The following is a 25,504-nucleotide window of genomic DNA, read 5'->3' as shown; positions in this document are numbered from 1 at the left end:
TGTCCGCCCAGCTCTCCTCTGGCGCTTCCTAAATGGCTTTGACTGGGAGACGGGCCAGCTTCTCCAACCAGCTGGCTTCCCTTTCTGGCCTCAGGCCCTAGCACTCACCAGGAGGCACCATTTGTGATTTCCAGGTCTGAGGGGGAAGCAGGGGACAGAGTTGGGCAGGAAGCAAATGAGGGGTGAATGTGGGGAGTGGGGTGAGGTTGGAGAGATAAAGGGACACTGGTGACCTGAGACAGTTCCCCTCCTGGTCTAGACAGACCCCTGCCTTTCGGTGTTGATGTGTTCTAGTGGGAGGTGGGGGTGAAGGAACAGGGACCGGGGAGGGCTGGGGTACCCCTCGGGTCCTCAGGTGAGTTAGACAGCACGTGGAGTGCAGCAGAGCAGGACCTGGGGAGGGACCCCTGACACGTAGTGTCTGGGCTGATTGCTCCTAGACAGGCCTCTGGGGCAATCACCCCAAGCTGAATTACCCACTCCCTGCAACTCGACCTGCTGAGTTGCCTCATTCTCTCGCCCCAAGTCTTCTCCCCAAATGCCACCCCACTGTTTTCCACCCCTCCCCAACGCCATCCCTGCGACACCTTCAGGGCCCCACCCCCACCCCACCCCCGTCTTTCCCATGCTTGGCTCTTCTTTCCAAAGGGCTCAGTAGTACGTCTCCTTCTCCACCCAGCCTGTTAGAGAGATTAGGCACGGGGATTGCAGGGTGAGTTTAGAGGAGACAAGAGATAAATGCCCTAGGGGCTTGGTGGTTGAGGCCAAGCCCCTAGGCAGAAGGGAAGCCTGGGGAAGGGGCTGAGGAAAGCAGCTGTGGAAGGGGAGTGGGGGAGGGGACTCCATTAGGCCATGGATTAGGGGAAAGGAGAGACTTGCATTTAGTACAGGGGACGGTGGGCCCGGAGTGGTTTGGTTGGGGGTGAAAATACAAATGGCAACAGGGGCTGTTCAGGTAACAAGTGAGTTTCTAAAGGGCAGCCGTGCATTGTTGCTGTCCAGAAATGGGGCCCTGGGATCGACAGCGCCTGTGATTTTTCAGGAGAAGCCAGAAACTTGGATTCTGTGTGAAAGCCCCTAAGTTTTAGATATTAGGCCAATTGAAAAATAAAAAACAAAAAACACCCGTACAAGATAGGGCAGCCAAACCAAACAACATTCATGGACCCTATTTGGCTTGTGGGCCACCCATTTTCAACCTCCAGTAAGTGATCAAAAATGCTTGTTGGGAAAAAAAAAATACATGGTTGATGCCTGGGAATTAGGAGGGCTGGGTTGTAGCGCCACTTCTGCTGCTTCTGGCTTTATGACCCTGAACGAATAAATTCACCTCTGCCCCTCTCTTTGTCTGTAAAATGTGGAGGTGGGACTAGATGACCTCGGAGGGCCCTTCTAGTTCTCATGTTCTGTGATTTCAGGTGGAAGGCAGAGGGCCTCAGAGACCAGTTGTGTGTTGGGTGGGACGGGAATTTGGGAGGAAGAGTTTCAGCAGAGTCAGGGCTCCTAGGACCCTGGACCCGAGGATCCGAGGGCACTGAGGAAAAGGAGCAAGGACCCGTAGTAGGAATGGAGTTCGGGTTTGGAGCCCTGCAGGGGTAGGTATCCACAGTGGGGAGTTGCACTTTGCTGGGGTCGGGGCGCAGCGCTGAGGTGCTTACCGCCTGGATATCGCCGCAGGATCAGCTTTCGGACCTCATCGTAGATGAAGATGAGGAGACTGTAGGGGAAGGCGCAGAACCACCAGGTGACCCTGAGGAGACAGAGGAGAGTGTCAAGAGCATCAGAGGTTGCTTCAAAGGGACCAGAACTTGGATCCTAGCAGAGGCCCATCTAAAGGGACACTCACTTGAGCGGGTACATGCGCAGGGCCACACCCATGCCCGGGCAGTAGGACAGAAAGGCCGCCAGCGCTGTCTCCTCCAGGAGCCCAAAAATCAGAATCTTGTTCCTGAAAAGGCAAGGAAAAGATGGTAGGTAGTGTTGGAGGGGAGGGCAAGGAGGGGCAGAGATCCAGGGTGACCCCTGGTGGTGGAAGGGAAAGAGGCGGGAAGAAACGTTGGGGAAAGGCTATATGTGACGTATATAGCCTTCTCAAATGCTTCTCAAATGCTAAATGTAACCAAAGAAAGATTGTCTTTAATTTTTCTGCTTACTGATTTTACCTCCGATTATTGTCTATAACACTTACTTTCAGTCATCAAATACATGTTTCCTATGTGTTGGGTGATACGCTCTGTGCTGGAGATGCTGTGGTCAACGCAAGCTTCCTTCTGGAGACCCGGGAACCTGCCCTCACGCAGCTTATGATATTGTTACTGCTCCAGGCACGTGGCCTTTGAAGGTGTCGTCTCCCCAGCTTGTTCCTTCACTTCAGGACCCAATTATGTCTTCTACCCTCTCAGTGTCTCCTACAGCCCCAGGTAGTTGTTGATCATAGATATTCAATAAAGAAGGGAATGTTTGTAAAGTACTCAGAAAGGGAAAGCTCACTGGATAAAAAGTGCTGAATATATATTCACCACATCAGAACTGAAGAGCAGGAAAGAATAAGGCTCTGAGGACAGTGGAGTCGTACAGGCGGGGTTTAGTCCCAGCCGGGCCACTTACTAGCTTTTGGTTGTAAGCAGCAATGTTGCTTAACTCCTCTGAGTCTCATGCTCCTTCTGTGGAGGAGATAGTACCTTTATATCCTACGGCTGGTGGGAAGGTTATGGGAGATAATGCGTGGAGAGCTCTTGAACGTGGAACGTTCTTAGCTGTGTTTTATAATCCCATGCACTGCACCTCTTCATGGCTTAAGCCAGTGGTTCCCAAACTTTTCACTCATTAAGGATCCCTCTTATTTTTCTTCTAAAAAGGCCACATTTTAATTGATTTTTGTCTCTCCAGCTGCATTTGTTAATAAGTAATGGATATAGGGAATTCCCTGGCAGTCCTATGGTTGGGGACCTGCGCTTCCACTGCAGGGGTCACGGGTTCGATCCCTGGTTGGGGAACTAAGATCCCGCATGCTCCACAGCCAGGTCAAAAAAAAAAGTAATGAATATATTTTCCCAATTAGAAACTTAATTAGCGATACACACGGCTTCCAAAGAGAATTGCGTGTTAGCATGTGATCGCTATAGTTCATACTTAGGCTTCTGCCTGACAATGACACTTTGGTAAGCTTGGGAATCTTCTTAGAGGAAGTGCTTAATTTCCATAAAGCTGTTTGAATAATGCACAGAGCATCTCTGAGGACCCCTGAGGGTCCAGACAGCCCAGGGTGGGGCATAAGGTGCTAAGGCTGCCTCGGGCCAGGTTACTTGTTGCTATTAGTATTCCTTCCCTGTCCCAGTCTGAATTTTGTTTAGTTTCTTTTCCACTTGCCTCTCAGATGGGCAGGATTTAGCCGGTCTGGTCCTGTCCCCTGCTTGCTCTCTCACCCATGCCCTGCACAGTCGGTCACCCAGTGTCTTGGTCCCTCTGCTCCTTGTTCTCTGCTCACTGCCTTGTCCCCGTTAGTGTTTTTAGCTCAGTGGAATCTCCTTCCTTCATCTAACAGACTTTCCCCTTTCCTCTCCCTAGGATCTCAAACGCTATTAACTTCACTGGAGTTTTGGTATATATATTTTTTCTCAAACTAAGAAATTGTGACAAAACTCATGTGGGGACTTGTGCCCATTGTTTGCAGTAGAAGAAAAGAAAGATAATGGGAGTGATACCTTCGGCACCGACCACCATCCAGGCTGAGCTTCAGAGGAATCACTGGGTACCCCCCAGGTGCCAGGCTCTGTGACAGGTGAGCCACCCAGGGTAGTAGTCACGAGCTTGGGCTTCAGAAAGAGAGCTGGCTGAGCTATTTCCAGCTGGGTGACCCCAGGCACACCATTTAACTTTTTGCGGGGGTCTCTTATCCATAGAATGAAAATAATACCTCCCTCACAGAGCTACTGTGAGGTTTGACGATGTCTGTGAATCACTTAGCACAGTGACTGGCAGGTGTAACTCACACTATAAGAACTTGACCCTGAGCAGCTCGCAGCTCCCACAAGGACAACATCACCACCACAAGGCAAGTGCTGTGAACTAGAGCTACCTGCCGAGTGGAGGGGGGCACAGGGGACCCTGTATTTAGGGCTGGGCCAAGGGGTGGGGGTGAGTATAGAGTATAAGATAGAGGAAGGAAGGGAGGAAGGAAGAAGGGAGGGAGAGGAGAGGTAAGGGGAAAAGATGAAAAGGAAAGATGATGGAAGGAGACCATAATGAAGGAGATTTGGGGAGCAAATTAAAACTCATCAGAAAGAGTCATAGCCCTCCTTCCTCTTCGCTCATCTATTTCCGAAAAGGCTACGGATTTACAGCCGGGCAACTACAGTCAGAGACCCCAGCCGATGTGGGTGGGTGAGTGCGCCCTGAATGCGCTCTGCCTGGTGGGCAGGGCCGGTGGGCGGTGCTCACTTCATGCCCTGCTGGAAGACTGAGTTGCGGCGGGTCTTGCAGATGATGAGGTCAGCCCACTGCACGACCACGATGCTGGCAAAGAAGGCCGTGTGGCACGTGAACTCCACCACCTTCCGTTGCTCATAGGTCTGGGGGAGGGCGGGCAGAGAGAGGTGAGGGTGTGAGAGGAAAGGGTAGGAACAGGGTGCAGCGTGGTCCAGGGCAGATGTTAAACCCTGGGCACCTACTCCACCCTTAGCCCCCAATCCCATTGGCCACGACTGACCACTCCTGCCAGACGTTCAGCCCTACCCTCTCATATGTGTGCACCTGCACTTCCACAGCCCCACTCACCCACTCCTGTCCGTAGCTGTCCTCCAGGTCGTTCATGGACCGGTCGTCCCAGTCGAGGCGGATTCCCAGCAGCCGTGAAGGCAGGAAACCATTCTCTGCCAGGATCACGAAGTAGGTGAAGAAGCCACCCAGCGCCTGGATCATCCCTGTGGGTGGTGGGCAAAGGACAAAGGGCAGGGCCTGGGTCATAGAAGGTAACAGGATGGGACCAGCCCCTACGGGCCAGAGAAGGACGGACATCCCTGACCCTCGGGGAGTTGGCCCCTGTCCTGGAATTTTGCAGGGGGATCATCCCCTCCAAAGGCTGGGAAGAGCGTCTTCTTGGGGTTCCCTCCTGAGCCCCGGGCCCGGCCGCACCGATCTGTCCATAGGCCATGCTGATCAGCCTCTCGTTCACCAGCTTGTCCGTCTGCGGGTTTCTCGGCTGCCGCTTCATGATGTCACTCTCAGCTGCCTCATAGGCCAAGGAGATGGCAGGGACCTGTGCAAGGGGGCAGTTGGGGAGAGGACGGCAGTTGAAGGGAGAGGGTGGGAGCAGGGGATGATCAACAGTGAAGAATCTTTGACACAATTCAAACACTTATAAAGATCCAAGACCCTGGACTTCCCTGGTGGCGCAGCGGTTAAGAATCCATCTGCCAATGCAGGGGACCCCGGTTCGATCCTTGGTCCGGGAAGATCCCACATGCCGTGGAGCAACTAAGCCTGTGCGCCACAACTACTGAGCCTGTGCTCTGGAGCCCGCAAGCCACAACCACTGAAGCCCGTGCGCCTAGAGCCTGTGCTCCGCAACAAGAGAAGCCACTGCAGTGAGAAGCCCGTGCACCGCAACGAAGAGTAGCCCCCGCTCGCTGCAACTAGAGAAAGCCCGTGCGCAGCAACAAAGACCCGACGCAGTCAAAAAAAAAAGAGACCCAAGACTCTATCATCTTCCAAGCTTTGTGCTCATCTTCTCTGCAACCCTCACAGCCTGCTCAGCTGTCCCTGATGCACCTTTCCTTCCATCTGTGGCCCACCCCTACCCACTGCACCCCCACGACTGCCTTGCCTGTTCCCTCCTCCAACCCATGGCCTCACCATGTCAGTGCCCAAGTCAATGCAGAGGATGGTCACAGTGCCCAGAGGCAGGGGGATGTTGGCGATGATGAACAGCAGGAAGGGGGTGATCTCGGGGATGTTGCTGGTCAGGGTGTAGGCGATGGATTTCTTCAGGTTGTCAAAGATCAGGCGGCCTGTGGGGAGGTTCTGAGGGCATCAGGGAGATCAGAGGGACCCTCCCCACCCCTAGCCCCTGAAGCATGGGCCGCTTGTCTACCCAACAAAGGGAGCTTTTGCATTAGAGGGAAGCTAAAGCAGGCGGTGGATGCCTGAGATCCTGAGTTGAGTCTGTAATTGGGGTAAAAGGCAGGGAAGCAGATGTGCCAGCTCAGACATCCTGGATGGCATCCCAGCCCGTGTAGCCCCTCACCCTCCTCCACACCAGTGACGATGGAGGCAAAGTTGTCGTCCAGCAGGATCATGTCGGCTGCCTGCTTAGACACGTCAGAGCCAGCGATGCCCATGGCGATGCCGATGTCTGCCTTCTTCAGCGCAGGGGAGTCGTTCACCCCGTCCCCTGTCACCGCCACAATGGCTCCCTGGGGAGAAGGTACAGCCAGGCTGGGGGTGCAGCCCCTGCATGTGCCTGGCCCTGGCCCTGACCTTGACCCTTACCCCCTTGCTCACCTGCCTCTGACAGCCCTCCACGATGATGAGCTTCTGCTGAGGAGACGTCCGGGCAAAGACAATCTCCGTGTGGTTCTTGAGGATCTCGTCCAGCTGCTCTGACGTCATGTCCTTCAGGTCAGAGCCGTGCACCACACATGCCTTGGCCTCTCTGGAGGCAGAGGCAGAGCTGGTTGATTCCCTGGTAGCCCACCACCCCTCCTCGCCACTGCCGGGTCTTCCCCAACAGCTTCCTTCTTCCTCTCCCTGACACTCAGTGACCTGTCTTTCCCATTTCTCTCTTTGAGGGGGTGGTGCTCAGTCCTCACCACGCGGCAGCATCACAGTCGTCAGTACAGTGTGCTGGGCCAGGCGCTACTTCCTTTATACGTATCTCGCTCCTATAGAAACCAGCAGCGTGGATACTACCCTAATTTTGAAGTTGAGAGAATGGAGGCTCGGGAAGGTAAAGTGACAGGTCCGAGGTTACACAACTGATCAGTGGCACAATCTGGCCACAGGCTCGGGACCAGGGAACCAGCAGTTAGGACCAGATACCCTCAGGGGCTGTTCAAGTGTCCAGTGGGAGAGGCTGAGTTGATGAGGGAGGGGTCCTACGGAGCCTCACCTGGGGTTGACCTGGCTGACAGGAATGTTGAGCCGGGCTGCAATGTCCTCCACCGTCTCGTTGCCCTCTGATATGATACCCACACCTTTGGCAATGGCCTTGGCTGTGATAGGGTGGTCCCCGGTCACCATGATCACCTGGCAGCAAGGAGAAAAGAGAAAAGGAAAGCAGCATTAAGGTTTTTTTTTCTCTTTTTATTCCTTTCCCAAAGTCGGAAGAGCTAGACCACTAGATGGTGGGACTGGAAGATCCCAGCCAAAATAATGGAATTCTGTGTGTGTGTGTGTGTGTGTGTGAGAGAGAGAGAGAGAGAGAGAGAGAGAGAGAGAGAGTGGGTGAGGGGAAGAGACAACAACAAGCTGTGTTCAGGAGATCAGAGATAGTTTGCCTAACTGGAGGAAAGCCTCTCTGACAGAGTAACAAGTTAATGAGGGTCCCTTGGAAGAGCAGTCTCAGGATTGTTTAGGAGTTTGAATGTCATGGGGTATGAGGTTGTCACAGCTGGAAGGACCCCTAACATCTCCTTCATTTTACCAATGAGGAAACAAAGGCTTAGCAAGGAGCCCATGATTTGCTCCGGGTCCCAGGGAACCAGAACGGACATGGTTTTCCTAGTGCCCAGTGTGATGTCTGCCGACATCCTAATCAGACAGGGCAGGGACGGGAGGGAGACATTCCCTCCCATCCCTCCCTGCTGCCTTCCACCACCTGTCTTCTGCCTCTGACATCCCTTCACAGTGTGGCAAGAAGGTGATTCCTGACTGAACCGTGATATTCATTGCTGCTGTTGCAGAATGGATGGAGCTGGATGGGGAAGGTGGTTAGCATCTGAGAGGCTGGTAAAGAGGATGTTGCAAGCATCAGGAGATCAGAGCTGGCTTAGGAGACCATTTGCATGTGGGGGTTTGTGGGGCAAATCCCACACATACTGAGAAGGAAGCCTCTTCACGCCCCGCTGTCTTCTCTTCCACCCCCAAAAGCCACCTGGGTCTCCCAGCTGAAAGACAAAAGCATCTTTGCAGTCCTCATCCTACTCAACCCTCTGAGGGGTTTGGCACTGTCTACCACCCCCTCCTTGAAGCCCTGTCCTCCCTTGGCCCCCATGGACTCCTTCATTCCCAGTTGCCCTCCATCCCTCTTCAGGTGGTCTTTCCCACCTGAGTGAGGAAGCAGCTTTGGTGTCGCCTAGCAGACCTAAGGTGAAACACTGACCTTCCCCAAGTGCCTTCACTAAATCTCAGCAGGACGGAGATGATGAGTCTTTCCTTCAGGGTCGTCTTGAGGAGTTAGTGGCCTTAGGTGGACACTCGCTAAGGGTTACCTGTCACCACCTTCCCCCTCATCGCTGGTTCCTCCTCCACTTGCCCTTCCTGTTGGTGTGGCCCGGGGTTTCCTTCCCCTCCCCTTTCTTCACTCCTGCTCTTGTCCTCAGCGGCAGAATCAAGCATACTAGCGTGTCTTTAATCTGTACTCACGTGGGAACGAGACTGAACTCTCCTGTCCTGGCCCGCTTTCTTGAGCTCTCAGCCATATTCCTGCTTTCCCTGAAACATCTCCCCCTGAGCATCTTACAGACCTTCCGATCTCAGGGCGAAGGGAACTCCTTATCTCCACTCCCCACCCCCACGGAGCCTTCTCCTCTGCTCCCCACCTGAGATACCATCCGTTCGCTTCATTCAGTCCCTTTATCTCCTGGGTCTTCTCACCTCCCCATTTGAGTTTGGTCACCAAGTTCTCAAAACAGCTCTCAAAAGTAACTACTCCACTCCTTTTGTCACTTCCCTCATTTGGGTCATCATCTTGGTATTGCAATAGCCTCTTGTGCTGTCTCCGCAACCCCAGTTCTTCTCCAAATCCAGCCCCTCCTCCATCCAGGGAGCCTCCTAAGGGCTAGCTCTGCCCTGTGACACCTGCGGCCCTCTGTGGCTCTCAGGATAGGGCCCAAGTCTGGCATTTAAGCAAAATCCTTCCAACTGGCCCTGGCCCTGATTGCAGTCTCCATCTCCGGTGCTCCTCGGCCACCTCCCACTGCCACGCGCACACGCCCCGTGCAGTCCAGCCACCGCTGGGTACACACTGTTCCCTGCTCTTGACACGCCTTCCGCTCCCTCCCCGCCTTACAAAATGCTCTTCACCCTTCGGGGCCCAGATCAAATATCATGCCCTCTGTAAAACATTGTCCAGTTCTCCGAGGTGGACTTAACAGCTCCCTGCTGCTCTGAGTTCCCTGGACATGCTTTCCCCAGGCCTCGGTGACTGTTCTGATCATGGTAACAGGCTGCCTGGCGAGAAGGGGAGTAGGGGCTTTCCGGATGAGCTGGCCAGGCTTCCTATAGCCAGTTTCCCTCTTACTAGCAGTTTTATTTTGGGAAAGCTACTTACCCACTCTGAGTCTCAGCTTGTTTTATTTTTAAATGGGGATAATGATGCCTACCTTAGAGACAGAGTGGTTGCAGGGTTCAGAAATCACATATATGTGCATATATACATATAAGCCCTCTAGTGTGATGGTTAAAAAATAGCAGAGGGCTTCCCTGGTGGCGCAGTGGTTGGGAGCCGCCTCCCGATGCAGGGGACGCGGGTTCGTGCCCCGGTCAGGGAGGATCCCACGTGCCGCGGAGCGGCTGGGCCCGTGAGCCATGGCCGCTGAGCCTGCGCGTCCGGAGCCTGTGCTCCGCAACGGGAGAGGCCACGGCAGTGAGAGGCCCGCGTACCGCAAAAAAAAAAAAAAAATGCAGATACCTCAGTTCAAATCCTGGCTCTACCACTTACTAGCTGTGTGGCCTTGGGCATGTCACTTTGCGTCTCAGTTTTTGTCTCTGTAACTCAGGGAAAATACTAGTGCTTACTTGTAGGGTTGTTGTGAAAATCAAATGAGATCATACAGGTTTGGTGTTTAGAATAGTGCCTGATACATATAAATCCTCACAAAACAATGGGCTCTTTTTATTATTAGAATATCTGGCCCTTAGCGGGTGCTCAAAGACCCTATCTGTTAAAATTGTTCTGTGATTAACTTCAAGGCGTTTGTTTCCCCTGAGGGATCATGAGCTCCGGAGGCCAGGCACTATATCTTATTTGTCTTTTGTATCCCCAGTGCCTGGTGCAGTCCCTGGCCCTCAGTAGACAGGTTGAGTTGAACTGATTTGGAAGTAGGTGAGAAGTTGCAAAAGGAGGAACAAGCGAGGGCATCAGAATTGGTAACTGGACAGGTTAAGAGTGGTAAAGGGCTGTATCTTGGAAGCAGGAAAGTAACCAGGATGGAAGGGATTTTTGTTTGTTCGTTGAACTCCAGCACCTTGAACAGTGCTCAGTAAACAATAAATATTTGTTGAAGGAAGCACAAATGTCGTACGGAGAAGGGAGTGGTCATTGAGAAGCAATTGCAGTTGGAGAAGAGAACGTGGGAGAGGTATGCTTGGTGGAGTGAGGACTGGAGCTAGTCTACGGGGTTATGGGGCAGAGGTGAGTGGCTGCAGGCGAGAGCCTACTAATCTCATCCTAAACGGCTAGAGAGAGTGGGCGCTAGCTGGGAAGGGGAGGACAACCAAATCTCCAAGATAAGGGTGACTGATCGGCTTGAAACCAGAATGGAAGGAGCCGTGCCCCAGAGAGAGAGGATTGGGTGTGGGAGACTGGTCACTCTGAGCAGAAGGGACAAGGGTGAGAGCTCCAAGGCAGGGACCGACCTTTCCTTGCAGATGGACGGCTTCTCCTCTCAGTCAGCAGGAAGGAGGCCAACAGTGGCCCAGGTCTCCCCAGGGCAGCAGCCTCTGCGGCCCCTGGACTTTTGGTGTTTGGGAGGAGGGACGAAGTGAGGCTAGTACCTTGATGCCTGCACTCCGGCACTTGCCCACAGCGTCCGGCACGGCAGCCCGTGGAGGGTCAATCATGGACATGAGCCCCACGAAGCAGAGCTTCTCCGTGGGAAAGTTCAGCTCATCTGTGTCGAATTTGAAGCCCCGAGGAAACTTTCCAGAGGGCAGATTCAGTTGACAGAAGCCTGAAGGGGACAGAAGGGAGGAGTGAGAGCAGCAAGGTGGCCGCCGGGTTGCCCCCAGAGCCCCTCATCCCACGGAAGCCTTTCTCAGCCCTGCTCCCTGCTTCTGGCCCCTCACCTAGCACTCGCTCCCCCAGTCCTCCCAGCTCCAGGTAGGCATTCTGGAAGGCGTCTTGCATCTCCTTGTCTAGAGGGACCTCCTTGCCCTGCACCAAGATGGAGGAGCACCGGTCCAGGATGCGCTCGGGGGCCCCCTTCATCACCAGCACGTAGCTCTGGGGGCTGTCTTCTCTCTCGTGGATGGACAGCTGGAGAGACGAAAGGCAGTTACAGAGGGGTCACACTTGTCTTGAAGCTCCAGTGCCCAGCACGGGGCCTGGGACAGAGCAGAGGCTGGTAAGGAAAACTCCCTTAATAAAATACCCCCGATCCATCACCCATTGTCAACATAGGGAGAGTCTCCGTGTGTAGATGGGTGTTTGGACCTCATAGTCCTAACCCTGTAACCTGAGAGTCACCTTCCCAGAGGACATTCATTCACTCAGCAAATATCTACTCCAATCAGTTAGGACGAGCACTGTGCTAGGGGCGAGGTGGCTTTGTCATCAGCACGCCCCATCACCACACTGGCCTTAGGGGGGCTTTACCCCTATGGCTTTTACAGGACATAGCTGATACTGCATTCTTGGCATTTAAGAGATGCCCACAGGCTGAGGGATACCCTAAGGAAATTTCCGATGTATGGTTCAACTGAATGGGATGGAAGGGTTGAGGGACTGAAGCCAGAGGATGTGGAGCCCTGGGAAGAAGAGTTGAGAAAGTGACAGGTTGTAGTAAAGGAATGAAGGTTTGGGAGCTGGGTGTGGGGTTGGTCGTTGCAACCAGACATCTGGTCACCCACGTTGCCCCGGGGGATGAGGCAGGGGTGAGAGGGTGCTCAGATGCTCTCTTTCCTGCTGTTGATTCCCCTTCGACTCTGTGCGCCCCTCACTTCCATCTCTCCCTCTTCCCTTGACCTGGCACCCAAAGCAGACCTGGTACTTATTGGTTGAGTTGAACGGGATCTCCGCCACCTTGGGGTTTCTATCCCTCATCTTCCTCACGGAGCCGCAGGATAGCTCAATGCACTTGAGCAGAGCTGACTCTGAGGCATCACCAGCTGTGTCCCGCTGCCAACAAGGAGAATTCAGTGTCACAGTGGAGGACCAAGGAGGGAGGGCACTGACATCCCCAAGGCAGCCACAGGGTGCAAGAGGGGAAGCTGGGCGTCAGCAAAGTGGGCGGGCTGTGGCGATCCCCCGACCCCCTACCTTAGACACAGAGATGTTCTCCTGCCCTGCCTTGAAGACAGCACGGTTGCAGAGACCAGCAATCCGGGACAGGGCGGTCCACGTGGGGGATCGTTTGTCGAAAGTGGCCCCTGGGAGGAAAGGAGAGAGAAGCAGGAGCTTGGCTCTCCTTTAGACCTCTTATCTCACCCCACCCGTCCCACCACTCCAGTGCCCTGAACATCCTCCGGTCCCCTCCACCCACTCTGGGTAGAGCACTCAATCACCAGACTGATCTTCTGTGGTGTCGGCCTCATGGATCTGGTTGTCAAACCACATGTGGGCGACGGTCATGCGGTTCTGGGTGAGGGTGCCCGTCTTGTCGGAGCAGATGGTGGAGGTGGAGCCCAGCGTCTCCACCGCCTCCAGGTTCTTCACCAGGCAGTTCTTCCGAGCCATGCGCTTGGCTGTCAGGGTCAGACACACCTAGTGGAGAGAGAGGACAATAAAAAGGGCTCAGCCTGAAGCTGGAGATACCCATGTCTTTACCCCAGACCATGGCTCTGTCCCTCCTCCCTTGATCCTACTCCACGAACACTGAGAGAGACTTAGGTGTAAGTCATGAATGTGTTCCATTTTAGACGTGTTGCGCTGAGATCATGAGTGTATATTTAGGTGAAATGTCCAGTAGGGAGTTGAAGATATTTGGCCAGAGCTCCAGAGAGGGCCAGAGTAGAACAGGGTGTAGGTATGTGTGAGTCATCAACACCGAACAGGCACCAGAAACTGGGAGGAGATGAGCTTACTCAGGGGCATCAGGAGGAAAGCAGAGCACTGAGGACTGAAGATCGGTGGAGGTGGGGAAGAGGACAGTGCAGGGGACTGGGGAGAGGAGAACCGGGGTAGTGATGAGTCACAGTCAGCAACGAAGGAGAGAATGCTAGGAGGGTGGACAGCAGTATCCATTTCAGCAGCAGAGTTAAGGATGGGAGAGGAGGAAAGGTCACTGGATTTGCTAATTAGTCACTGGTGACCTTGGAGAGAGCCTTGATGGGAGGGTTAGCCAGGATGAGCTCCAGAGGGCAGTGGGGAGATGACTAGTACAAGGGTTGTGAGAAAAGGCGACCAGGACAAGCTCTGGGAGAGAAACTGAGAGTGAAGGCACAGCCCAACCTAAAACCTTTCAGACTCAAACTCTGAGCCACGTATTAAATGATCTTTTTCAGACTCACATTCTAAGCCATGTTTTAAAGGAGAATCGAATATGTGATTTCAGGGGCTGGAAGTAAAAAAACTGCAGAGAAGCCATAGCCTCTCTTGCTTTTGAGGCAGGGTAGCAAAGCCCTCCCCTGGAGGCCCCTTGGCCTGACCCACTCACAGTGACAGTGGCCAGCAGCCCCTCAGGCACATTGGCCACGATGATGCCGATGAGGAAGATGACCGCCTCCAGCCAGCTGTAGCCCAGGATGAGGGACAGCACGAAGAAGGATACCCCCAGGAACACAGCCACCCCCGTGATCAGCTGGATGAAATGCTCAATCTCCATGGCTATGGGTGTCCGCCCGACCTCCAGGCCTGAGGCCAGAGTGGCTATGCGGCCCATCACGGTCCGGTCACCTGTGGCAATCACGATGCCCCTGGCAGTGCCTACAACACAGGAAGGGACACGAGGTTGGGTGCCTTGGGGTCCCAGGAACTGAAGTCTCATCCTACTTCCTGGGAGAGGAAAACCATCACAGAGTAAAGAAGCCAAAGACTGTGGGTCACTGTCATTAGATTGTACCTCCCTTGGCTTCCTCTCCCAGCATAGATGGCCAATCCCAGACTCAATACAACAGCCACTTATCTTCTCTTATACCTGGGCCTGGGGAGGAACCTTGCAAATAAACTCAAGGTTCAAACTGAGGAGATTCAGTAAATGAAATAAAAGTATTGCCTGTGGTATTTCAGTAAAATCAATCATTACAAACACAAAGTAAAGCGCTTATGGATTTTCCCTGTGGTCTTTTTTTTTTTTGTGTGTGGTATGCAGGTCTCTCACTGCTGCAGCCTCTCCTGCTGTGGAGCACAGTCTCTGGACGCGCAGGTCCAGAGGCCATGGCTCACGGGTCCAGCAGCTCCGCGGCATGTGGGATCCTCCCGGACCGGGGCACGAACCCGTGTCGCCTGCATCGGCAGGCGGACTCTCAACCACTGCGCCACCAGGGAAGCCCCTCCCTGTGGTCTTAAGTTTTTCTTTCTCAACACTAGGCACGAATCTCTACAGAAGAAGCTAGGCAATCTCTAGCCCTTATGGAGACGTTCCAGGGGTCTTCAGGGGAGGAAGTGTGCTGGGGTGCAAAGAGCACGCATCGGAGCCAGCCAGACCTGGGTTTGCATCCATCTTTGAATTTCTACCTAGGGATTGTTTTAATAATGAAATGAGACAGTGTTGTCATACACCTAGAGCAGTGCCTGGCACGTAGTAGGCACTCAACAAATGTTAGTACTATTCATTTCCTCTCCTCTCTTCAAAGCCAGTTCAGAGTAAGCAATGGACATGTTTTACTAGGCATTTTTATCAGTTGCGGGAAATGTAGAGCAAATTTCAGAATCTCAGTACATTAAGAATTTAGGAAACAATGTGTGGTGATTTTCACTATGATTCTAACTTGCTGAAGGAGGGGGAAAGCCCAGAGAAACAATACACACTGAAGAGAAATGAGAAACGGGAAGGGAAAGGTATGTGTGAGGAGGCCATTTTCTGAGGCCAATGGTCTAGTCAGCCTCTTCCTCCCACCAGCTCTGGCCCTGGCCTCCCTCTCCGAGTCAGCCCGACTCTGCTCACTGGCACAACCAAAGAGGGCAGGGCTTTCGGTGGTGCTTGGACTCTGGCCACTCAGTGGCGGCAGCTCTGGGAGCTCTTCCTGGCCTTTGGTCATCTCTAGAACCCAGAGCAGTGGTGGGGCACACCGGGCAGCCTGTGCATGACCGACAGTTTCTTTTGGTGAAGCGCAGGCCAGGATGCAGCCTGAAGGAAGGCCTGAATGTTCACCTGGACTGAAAGCTTTCCTGTCCCTTCCCCAGCCTGGGCCCTGGTCAAAGCAAGGGTCAGAGAATGAAGCAACTAGTCCCAGAACCAGGAGAGATGGAAGCCATCAGTCAAACCAGAGACTTCTGGGAATCAAGGATGGTTTGGGGCGTGTGCGTGTGTGTGTGCATGCGTGTGTGTGCATATGTGTACGTGTGTACGGGTCTTGGCCCATATCTGAAGGCTTGGGAATCTGCGTTGTCCTGGGGTGGACAGAACAGAGATCTTTCTGTGGGGAGGTGACTTTTCCCTGGAGTCATGCCGCCCCAGCCAATCCCCTGCTCTCTGGAGGGAGCTACTTCTGTAATACTCAGGGCTCTCTGCCCCTTCAATTCCCTCCTCCATAGCCGGGCTTTTGACAAGTAAGTACAGCCATAGCCCCCAGTCCTGCCTGGAGGCTCAGGATGGAGTCTCCTCCCTCAGCTGACGCTGGGACCAGGGGTTCCTCACCAGGCTAGGCTCTCACCTTCCACGCAGTTGGTAGAGAAGAAACAGATATTGCGGGTCTCCAGGGGGTTCTCGTGGGTGAACTCGGGGGAGCGGGTCTGGGGCTCCGACTCGCCTGTTAGGGATGAGTTATCCACCTGAGGAGGAAGGCAGTGTGGAGTCATCAGATGGGCAGACGCATTCAGGCACGCACAGCTGTGTCCTGACTCCAGCCACACTCAGTCTCCATGACACCCAAGACAGAATTACACTTGCCCTCATCACATATTTATAGCATTACTCAGCTATTGTCCCTGCTCTGGTTTGGAATCTGGGCTCTCACTGACTTCTTCTGTGACCTTGGGCAAGTTATTTAACCAACATTGCCTCCCTTTACTCATCTATAAAATGGAGAATGGAAGTAGAATCTCTGCGTTGCACAAACTACAGGGGGTGCCATTCACACCGTAGTCAATGAAAATGGCACCGTCCAGGGTTGTACATGGCATGACTTATGTGGCCACATGCAACCACCCGGCACGATTACACCATTCTTGCAGAGTTAAGTTAGGTAGCCTGTGTGGATGTATATAAAGCACCTGACACATAATAATACTCAATACATGATTGCTATAAAGTGGATATCAAAGAAACACCGGGGGTGCAGAGCATTCATGACACACAGATACAAGGAGGCGTACATGTAATACGTTAAACAAGGTGTGGCTGGGCAGTGTGGGCAGGTGTTGACATCTGGACCTGGGCCTCCCAAACTTCAAACTTCTAACGGGCCCCTCTCAGCTTTACCCAGCTTGCTTTGTGGACTAAGCCAGTGGCTCTGGCCTGGCCCCCTCACCTTACAGCCGTGAGAAGAGATGATCCGGAGGTCGGCAGGCACTCGGTCTCCACCCTTCACCTCCACCAGGTCTCCGACCACCACCTCCTCCGCGTTGATCTGCATCTTCTCTCCTTCCCGTACCACGAGGGCTTGCTGTGGGGAGGCCCCGGGGATCTCAGGAGATGCTCATCTTTACCCCTACCTTCCTCTTTTGCTGGTGTCCCACCTCACCTCCAACCCCACCAAGGAGGACAGACCTTGCACCCTTAGCAACAAAATAGGTCCTGGAGTGAAGAGCTGGGGGGTCTTTTTTGCCCAAGCCTCCATCTCAGAGCCCAAGGAGTTGAAGAGATGAGTCTCTCAGAAACCTTATGCCCCAGCCTGGAGCCCAGCTCCGCTATCTACCTGAGGCACCATGTTCTTGAAGGAATCCATGATCTTGGAGCTCTTGGCCTCCTGGTAGTAGGAGAAGCAGCCAGTCACGATGACCACAGCTGCCAGCACCACGCCCAGATACAGCTGGTAAGGAGAAAGGTTTTGAGGGACCTACCCTTTTCCCAACCCGAGAGGGGCAGCTGCCACTCAGGATGGGCATTCAGTGCCCCCCTTTGTCTGCATCTGGGAGTGAGAACGGTGGAAGAAAGTCCTTCTCTCCAACCTCTCCTTCAACCTTCTAACCCCAGCCTCCTAAGACTGGAGGGGGTGGGGAAAATCATAGGGAGTTCCCAGGACTAGGACCTCTCTAGGGGGTAAAGACCCAGGGATGCAGACAAGCCCACTCAAGTGCGAAGGAACAGGGAGGGGCTGTCTCAATCGTGAATGATTGTGTATGTTTGTGTTGGAGGAGGAGTGTCTGTAGATATGTACAGAAGTCTCACCCCCTTTCAGCCTAAAGAGCAGAGGGGCTGTCAGCCTGTACAGGAAGGTCTTGCTCCCTGACCCCCACCCACTGTACTGGAGATTCAGGGTTGGAGGACAGAATCATGGGCTGGTCCAGGGGTCAGGCATGCTGGCTCACATTGTCATTGGATGGTTCATCCTCCATGGCAGCCTGGATGCCGTAGGCCAGGAAGCAGAGGATGGCCCCAATCCACAGCAGGATGGAGAAGCCCCCGAAAAGCTGGCGACAGAACTTGACCCACTCAGGGGTGGTCGGGGGTGGGGTGAGGGCATTGGGTCCATCCCGAGCCAGAATGTCCTGGGCCCGCTGGTTGGTGAGGCCCTGAGGGAGGCAAGGAGAGGTGTGGGAGCTGAGCTCGCACCTGGAAGCAGCCAGGCCCCTCATCACTTCCCACCAGCTCCCTGGCAGCAGAATAATGTCCAGGTGGAGAGAAAAATCCCACCTGGTCGGAAGGGGTAGGGGACCATCAGGAGAGGCCACACGGAGGAGGTGGCATTTGCAATGGGTGTTGGAGGACTTGAAGGCTGAGTAGGATTTTGGCTGTGGTCCCCCCACCTCTGGTCAGCCTTGGGTTGAGACACATTTTGGTTAGGGCCACAATAATCTCCTCTGGAGGCAGCCTTGATAAGACTCCCTGGAAAGACATCTCAATCGATCTCCACCCCCCACCCCAACTCTCTGCCTTCAGATTCCCCCCCTTCACCAAGGATTCAAGAAGAGTCCTACATTACTGACCATGAATGTCATACAGCTTTGGTCACCATCCATCTCTTTCCCCAGAAAGCTTTGCCTGACCCTGTTGCCCTAGCCCCAGGCTGGCTCACATGCCCCCTCTCTGGGTCCCATTGTATCCCAGGCGTGATTCTAGAGCTGTACTCACTATATGGCATTGGAATTCCGTTTGTCTTCCTTTCTGCTGCTGGACTTTGAGCCCCTTGAATGCAGAGGCCACTTCTTAGTTCTCTTTCTCTCTGTCCCCTCATTTATTTAATAAATGTGTATTGAGCACCTACTACATGCCAGGCAATATGGTCAGTGCTGGGGATCCAGAGATGGACAAGACCCACAAGTTCCTGCCTTGCACAGCTTATGATCTCGTGGGGTAACACAATATAATAGACATTACTGCCAGATAGTGAAAAGTGTTACTTAAAAAAATAAAGTAAGGTAAAGGAAGGGGGTGTAGAATTTTAAAAAAGGCAGTCAAGGAAGGCCTACAGGAGGAGGTATGCACCCGTTACATTTCTGATGAACGATTTATTTTACTTTTCACAATGATGGGCTTGGCAATGTGACTGTGCCACTAACTATTGACATGAACGTGGGAAGCTACGCTCTCTCTGAGTCTCCTTGTTTTAATGAACAGGTCTCCACACCTGGCTTGTTGTAAGGATCAGAGGAAAGTACGTAAAGCATCTATCCCAGCGCTACATGCATAGCAGCGCCCAACGCGTTACTCTGATAATAGTCACGGGTTCCCCCACTATTGCATGTATGTCAGTTCCACGAGACAAGGTGTGTCACTGAAGCTGCTTGGGATACAGCCCTGCCCAGAGGCCCTCCAGGGCCTGGGTTTTAAGGAGTTCTGGCTTCCAGGCACTCAGGGAAGGAGCCGTAGACCAGGAAGCAGGGGATCTGTGTTCTAGCTTTGGCCCTGCCACCAACTAGTCCCTTGTCTCTGGGCCTCGGTTTCCTTAACCGTAAAGACGGTTGGCTTTGAGTTTTAAGTCCCCTTCTACCCTGAGGCTGCGTGGTTCTCTCACCTCTTTGGTGCCCTCCCTAGAAGCCCCTTCACTGACCTTGGACAGATCCACTTGGTACTTGCGGCCCAGCTCATCCAAGGACAGCTTGTGGTCATCCTAGAGAAGGGAAGGCAAGTTTGCTTTGGGGACGGAGGCAGACTGTGTGTGTCTAGAATGCATCTGTGGGCACTGAGAGCACAGCAGTGAGGCAAGGAGCATGGGGGGGTGGGCATGAGCTTTTCCCTGAGGAGCAGCTGTCCCAGCATGGGAGCCCTTTTCCATGGCCTGGCTGGGGGCTCACCATGGCCACCTCCTTCTTCAGCTCATCCAGCTCCTTCTCTTTCTGTTTTTTCTTGCCGCCCCCATTTTCCGCAGTGGTGGCCGCAGGTGAGTACTCGCGGCCGGCCTGCAAGAGGAAGGGAGAGCCCAGGGAGTCAGGGAGGACGGAGGCTGGAGCCTCTATTCCCCCAGGATAGCCTGGGATCCCAGGCATTGGGAGTGGGGGGCGGGCAGTGGATTCAAAGTCAGTGGTCATCCCAGGGGAGGAAAGGGGGTTGCAGGGTGGCGGGGACCCCAGGCCCTCAGTTTGAAAACGATTAGCAGAGCCCCAGGGCTCTACATTTGAACTTCGGGAAAGGCTGAGGGGCTCAGGACTCAGGAGCCCACTTAGCTTTTGAGTAGTTGGGCTCATGCTAAGATTTTGTTGAAAGAACGCTGCTCTTAAAGCAAAGTAAACAAAACCCTTAAAAACCACCATCCTACACTATTTAGAGTTGTAGAAGGGACTGGACAGGGCTGGGGGTTCGTTGAGGGAGCAGTACCCTGTAGGGATGTCTTTGTTCCAACACCGTGGCTGCTTTACTCAGAGAGGAGTAGAGACAGTTAGGAATGGGGGTGCAGTTAGGAGTCTTTGGGGAGTCAGGGGTCAGGGCAGGGAAGTGTCTGGAGGAGGAGGGGAACCACAGGGTCTGGTGGTGGAGCGTGGAAATGGGATGAGCAGGGCTCACGGACTGAGAAATCAGTAGTCGGAGGACAAGTGCGTCCAGGAAATGGGCGCGCAGAGCGTCCTGGGAGCCCTCTCCATCCTGCCGCCGCCTCCCACCAGAATGCAGGATTTGGGGTTGGGGTGAGTCATGGCCTCTTGCTGGCAAAGGTTTCTGGGGGAGTACCCCCAAGCCCCCCTCGCCTCCAGCCTGGAATGTGAAGTGACTCCCCAACCCCTTTGGCCATGACACTTGGTACTAGGCTGCCGCTGCTTGGGCAGGATAAAAGGTGCTGGGAGGATCATGTGTCTGCAAGTCCTGTCAGCCAAGAAATAAAAGTTGACCTCAGAGCTGAAAAAAAAAAAAAAAAATTGCGACTGGGCAAGAGGCAATTCACAGGACTTGAGGCCCCAGAGCACAATGGGGTGAGGAGGGAACTGTTTGTCTAAAAATATAAGAAATTGTCTCTGAGCGTAGAGAATGGACTTGAGGACACGGGGAGGGGGAAGGGTAAGCCGAGACGAAGTAAGAGAGTGGCATGGACATATAGACACCAGCAAACGTAAAATAGCTAGCTAGTGGGGAGCAGCTGCATAGCACAGGGAGATCAGCTCGGTGCTCTGTGACCACCTAGAGGGGTGGGATACGGAGGGGGGGAGAGAGACGCAAGAGGGAAGAGATATGGGGATATATGTATACATACAGCTGATTCACTTTGTTATAAAGCAGAAACTAACACCATTGTAAAGCAATTATATCTAATAAAGATGATTTAAAAAAAAGAGAAATTGTCTCTGAAGATAAATCTAAAACTGAAAATGCATGGAACTCTTAGGTTCAGGCATTCCTGGGTCCTTTAGTGAAGTCAGGTGAACTTTTCAACTGGAGCCTCGTGAGGCTACCATGTCCCCCTCCTCTTACTGGCCTGTGGTCTCCTCGCCGCCACCAGGCTTCCAGGGTCTCACAGGGGCCTTCTGGGGGAGAAGGTGGGGAATTTATCCTTCCAAGGGGTCTTCGGTGATAGGATAGGAAGTGGCTGGGGAGGCCTGGGGTGGCGTGACAAGTGCCTTCTCACCCCCTCTACCTCCCCAGGCTCCTCTCCTCCCACCTCCCTCAGGATGTTGTGTCCTTGTCACAGAGGCACTGCTCAGTTCCTATCCTGTGCCTCCACTTTTCCACTGGACCCTAAGGACCATGCCAGGGTTTCACAAATGAGCTTTTCTATACTATGATGAAATTCTTCTTTTTTTTTTTTTTTTTTTTTTACTGTAAAGAGGGAACACCTGGGTGGGATCTACAGTCAAGGTTCCTGCCCCCCCCCTTTTTTTTTTGCAGGATAATTCATTTTTTAAAAACAGACTTTTTCTTTCAGAGCAGTTTTAAGTTCACAGCAAAAGTGAGCAAAAATTACAGGCTCCCATATACCTTCTACCCGCCCCTGCACGGCCTCCCCACCATCAACACCTGGCACCAGAGCGGTACATGTGTTACAATGATGAACCTACGTTGACATATCATTATCACTCAAAGTCCATAGTTTACATTAGGGTTCATTCTTGGTGTTGCACATTCTGTGGATTTGGATGAATGCATAATAACATATATCCATTATTATAGTATACGGAGTAGTTTCACTGCCCTAAAAATCCACTGTGCTTGGGGATGATACATTTTTTTTCCATCAAAGAGGAGCCATCCAAGGAATGTGGCAGCTGCCCTGATCACAAGAGATCACGAATCTAACACCTGGAGATACAGAAGTCTGGCCAGTGAAATCAGGAACTGGGGTGGGGGAGGTGCAGAGAGAGGTGGACACCGTTATCACCCAGACACTAATGATCTAGAAGGATATGAGCTCTTTGCACGCTGTGTTGCTCAGAAGTGCTCTTCTCAGCAAAGGTGATCAGTAAATCTTGCATTTGTTTCCACGTGAAGCATCTACGGATCAAGGCTATCTTTGGCTTCCTGAACGCTGATCTTCCTGGGGAGACTGAAGCAGCCCAACAGGAGCGGGGAAGGGCTGTGACTAGTGTTACCTCTCGCTTCCCCAGGTGACTCAGGGGGGCTCATTTAATTGAATGGATTGAAACGTCCTGGATTCACAAATCTGATGCTTTGGATTCTGTCCTCGGTGGGACAGCACTGAGAAATGGATGAAAAGCAGCGAAGAGACAAGAAGCCAGAGACCGGGCTGGATAAGCTTCAGTGTGACCCTCCATGTGACCCTCTGGGCATTCACAGAGGAGGGGGCTGTGCCTGGGGGCTAAGGAGCAGAGCCCAGAGATTTTCTGTACATACAGGCATGAAGTTCATGAAAATTAGAATCAAAGGCATGGTTTAAAAATTTCCCAGCCCACATACGTACGTCTGGCATGTACAGATGGTGGCTAAGCAAAGAAGCTCTCAGCAGCAGCCCCTTTCCCTAAGTGCCCATCCTGCTTTCCTGCCGGCAGGCACAGAGCTGGGGACACACTGCCCCGTCCCCCCTCCTGTCCTGGCAGGGATCTCAGGCTCTGCAGCCAGGAGCCTGCAGAGATTCGGGGCCAGCGGGCTGCCCAGGCAAGAAAGAAAGAGAGGAAGCAGGACCACTCCCCTCCCCTCCTCCCTCCCCCATCCACAAGTCCACAAGTCCCCCTCTCTGGGCCTTGAGTGCTGAAGGAGAACAGAGAGCTCTTTCTGAGAAAGCCCAGGGCTGGGACAGAGTCGGGGCAGCTGGAAATCAGCCAACTTTCCCCCCCACCGCTGCCCTTCGGTGGCAGCTGGAGCAGGCCGGGCTCCCTCCCACCGGGGTTGTCCCTTCCCCCAACTCCCATGCTGCCCTTCACAGTCACAGGGTGATGAGGTGACAGTGAGCCCTTGCTCTGCTGGGAAAAAGAGGATTTGGATGGGGGGGGGTGCCTTCCCTCTTCAGGGGTCTCCTGGCTGGGTGAACTCCAAGCTCCCCCCTTAAGTCCCCCCACTCTCCCCAGCCTCAGTCTGGATAGAACCAGACCTGCTCTCTGACTCGCTACTGGGAGTAGACGGGAAGGGAATTCAGGGATGCTGGGGGGGAAGCACAGACCCCTGAAGAAGTCAAGGTCAAATCACTTCTCAAGCAGGACCTCTTGAGCTGGGTCCACCCTGTGCTAAGGTGAAGGAGGGGACAGGTTCGAGGTCCAGCGCCTCAGCTGGGGACTCCCGTTCCCTGGCGGAACAAAAGATGTCAAGGTGCAGCTGAAGGTCCCCAGACAGTATCTTCCCATGGTTGTGAGCTCTTCCTCTGTGAAGCCCACACCAGACACAGCTCTTCACAGACCTCACGCGCCCTCACACTGTGACATCTATGCTCACTCATGCTTGAAGGTCTGCACGTTTGCAAATTTGTCTCCTGAGACACAAGCATAGGTGCTCACCCATGAATGTCTGTATCAACTGCAGCCTATGGAGAACACATGAAAACACACACACACACACACACTCACACACCAGTTCTATTTATAGCTCCCACCCTAGCTCAGGAACCCTGGTGTCCAAGCTCCGAGTTTTCTCAGCTGCTAATCTCAGTGTGATACCATGTCCTTGCCTGACCCCCTAGGCCCAAAGAGCCCTACAGCTCCCCACAGGCACCTTCTTTCCTCAGCACCCTCCCGTTGCTCCCCAGGCCCTTTCCCTCCCCGATCTCTTCTGCCAGCATTCCACAAAAGGAAAGCCGCCAGGGCGCAGGATGTAAAGGGATTGGGTCACTTTTCTCCATATGGAAATTTCATTTCCAAGCATTCAAAGCCCTGGCCCTGTCCCCCACCCCCCTTCCCTGGTAGTTGTTAATCTTCCCCTTGGCATACCCAGTGCTGCAGAATGCCACAGGCTGGGGTGGACTGAGGGGGGTGCCTGCGGCTCTCACCAGCCTCTGGGAAAGTCCTCAAAGCACATGGCTTGCAGCCAGAGGACAATGCTGCCCGGGACATCCGGGGGCGCTGGACGGGGGGCTGGGGGCACGTCACTCTTCCTCCACACCCTCCGCCCAGCTGTCCCTGGAGCTCAGGGCCCCTGGAGCTGGTGTCCGGAACTGCTTGGTGACTCTGCAGTGGATGGCCCCTGCCCCTCTCTCCAACCTCAGATTGGACCCCCGTCCTCTCGGGCTGGGACTCCCAGAGGAATGGATACTTTCAGAGGGTGGCGAAGGCGGGGAGGATTAACAGTACCAAATGTCCCTTCAGCTGGGAGGCTGGGAGATGCGGTGAGAGGAGGAACGGTGGAGATGTGGCTGGAGGAGCAGGGACGGAGACGAGGGAGGGGGTGGAGGAGGGAGGGCCGGAGGGGATGCGAGTAGTGGGCTGCGGGGCTCGTGCTGGGTGTGCTGGTGGAGAGGACAGCGCTTGGGCGGCTGAGCTCTATGGGTCTGTGCCCTATGGGTCTGTGCCGTGGGGCTGTGCACACAGTCGTAGCCGGGACACTGTCAGTTCCAAGTTCAAACCAGCCCACTGCTCCTCCCTCCGTATCCCATCTCCACCTCATCCTTTCCCTCCAGCCTCCCTCACCGTCCAGAGAGCCCTACTGCTCCCCCCAGAGAGGCCCCTGCTCTTTGGGGATACTCACCCCACGGCCCATCTTGGGGCAGAGTGGCTGAGGAATCTAGATGGGGGAGGTCACCGGGAGGATCCCAAGCTCACACCACCAGCCTGGGGTGGCCAGAGACCCCAGCAGACAGACAGTGAGCACCAGGGTAGCTTTAAATAGGTCCCTCTCCCCCTCCCCCCTCTTCCCCTTCTCGGGAAAGAAACGTTTGTTGAAACAGGATCTCTGAGGACTCCTCCCCTCCCGCCCCTTAAGCAACAGGCCTGTGGAAGGTCCGTTTGTCCCTGCTGAGTGCCCCCCCTGGGCTCCCCTCACCCTCCAAGCCCTGGCCTGGGGCCACCACTGCTGAGAGCAGGGAGAGGCTGTGCCGGGCTGGGAACATGCCCCTTAGGGACAGGCCGAGCGGGAGCAGTCCCCTCAGCATCCCAGAGGCCAGATGCCATGAGATCTGACCCTTCTTCTTGTGTTCCTGTTGGGGAAACTGAGGCTCAGGGAGATTGAACTATTTGACCTGATAAAACAGAGTCAGAATCTGGGTCTCCTGAGTCTACATCCAATCTCCCAGAGAAAGAAGCAGAGACTGTTCCTTCCAACTGTAGCGGTGTTGGGGATAC

The 25,504-nt window shown here is 53.9% G+C and overlaps 1 protein-coding gene across 1 annotated transcript; it reads right to left on the bottom strand.

The window, feature by feature from the left end:
• Nucleotides 1-613: 613 nt before the first annotated feature.
• Nucleotides 614-24,999, bottom strand: ATP1A2 (ATPase Na+/K+ transporting subunit alpha 2). Its single transcript, XM_032609345.1, has 23 exons — nt 24,912-24,999; nt 19,655-19,759; nt 19,411-19,470; nt 17,729-17,932; nt 17,116-17,229; nt 16,729-16,863; nt 15,913-16,030; nt 13,755-14,023; nt 12,664-12,862; nt 12,419-12,528; nt 12,143-12,277; nt 11,227-11,416; nt 10,936-11,111; nt 7,109-7,245; nt 6,502-6,652; nt 6,245-6,413; nt 5,854-6,008; nt 5,134-5,257; nt 4,777-4,922; nt 4,441-4,571; nt 1,847-1,948; nt 1,659-1,750; nt 614-680 (listed from the first exon to the last, which is right to left on the bottom strand). Exons 1-23 carry the CDS (start codon nt 24,921-24,923, stop codon nt 652-654), a joined length of 3,063 nt encoding a protein of 1,020 aa, XP_032465236.1. The 5' UTR covers nt 24,924-24,999; the 3' UTR covers nt 614-651.
• Between the last annotated feature and the right edge of the window lie 505 nt (nt 25,000-25,504).

The sequence above is a fragment of the Phocoena sinus genome, chromosome 1 (genome assembly GCF_008692025.1).
Source record: "Phocoena sinus isolate mPhoSin1 chromosome 1, mPhoSin1.pri, whole genome shotgun sequence".
Taxonomy (NCBI): domain Eukaryota; kingdom Metazoa; phylum Chordata; class Mammalia; order Artiodactyla; family Phocoenidae; genus Phocoena; species Phocoena sinus.
This window is presented reverse-complemented; position numbering and strand designations above follow the sequence as displayed.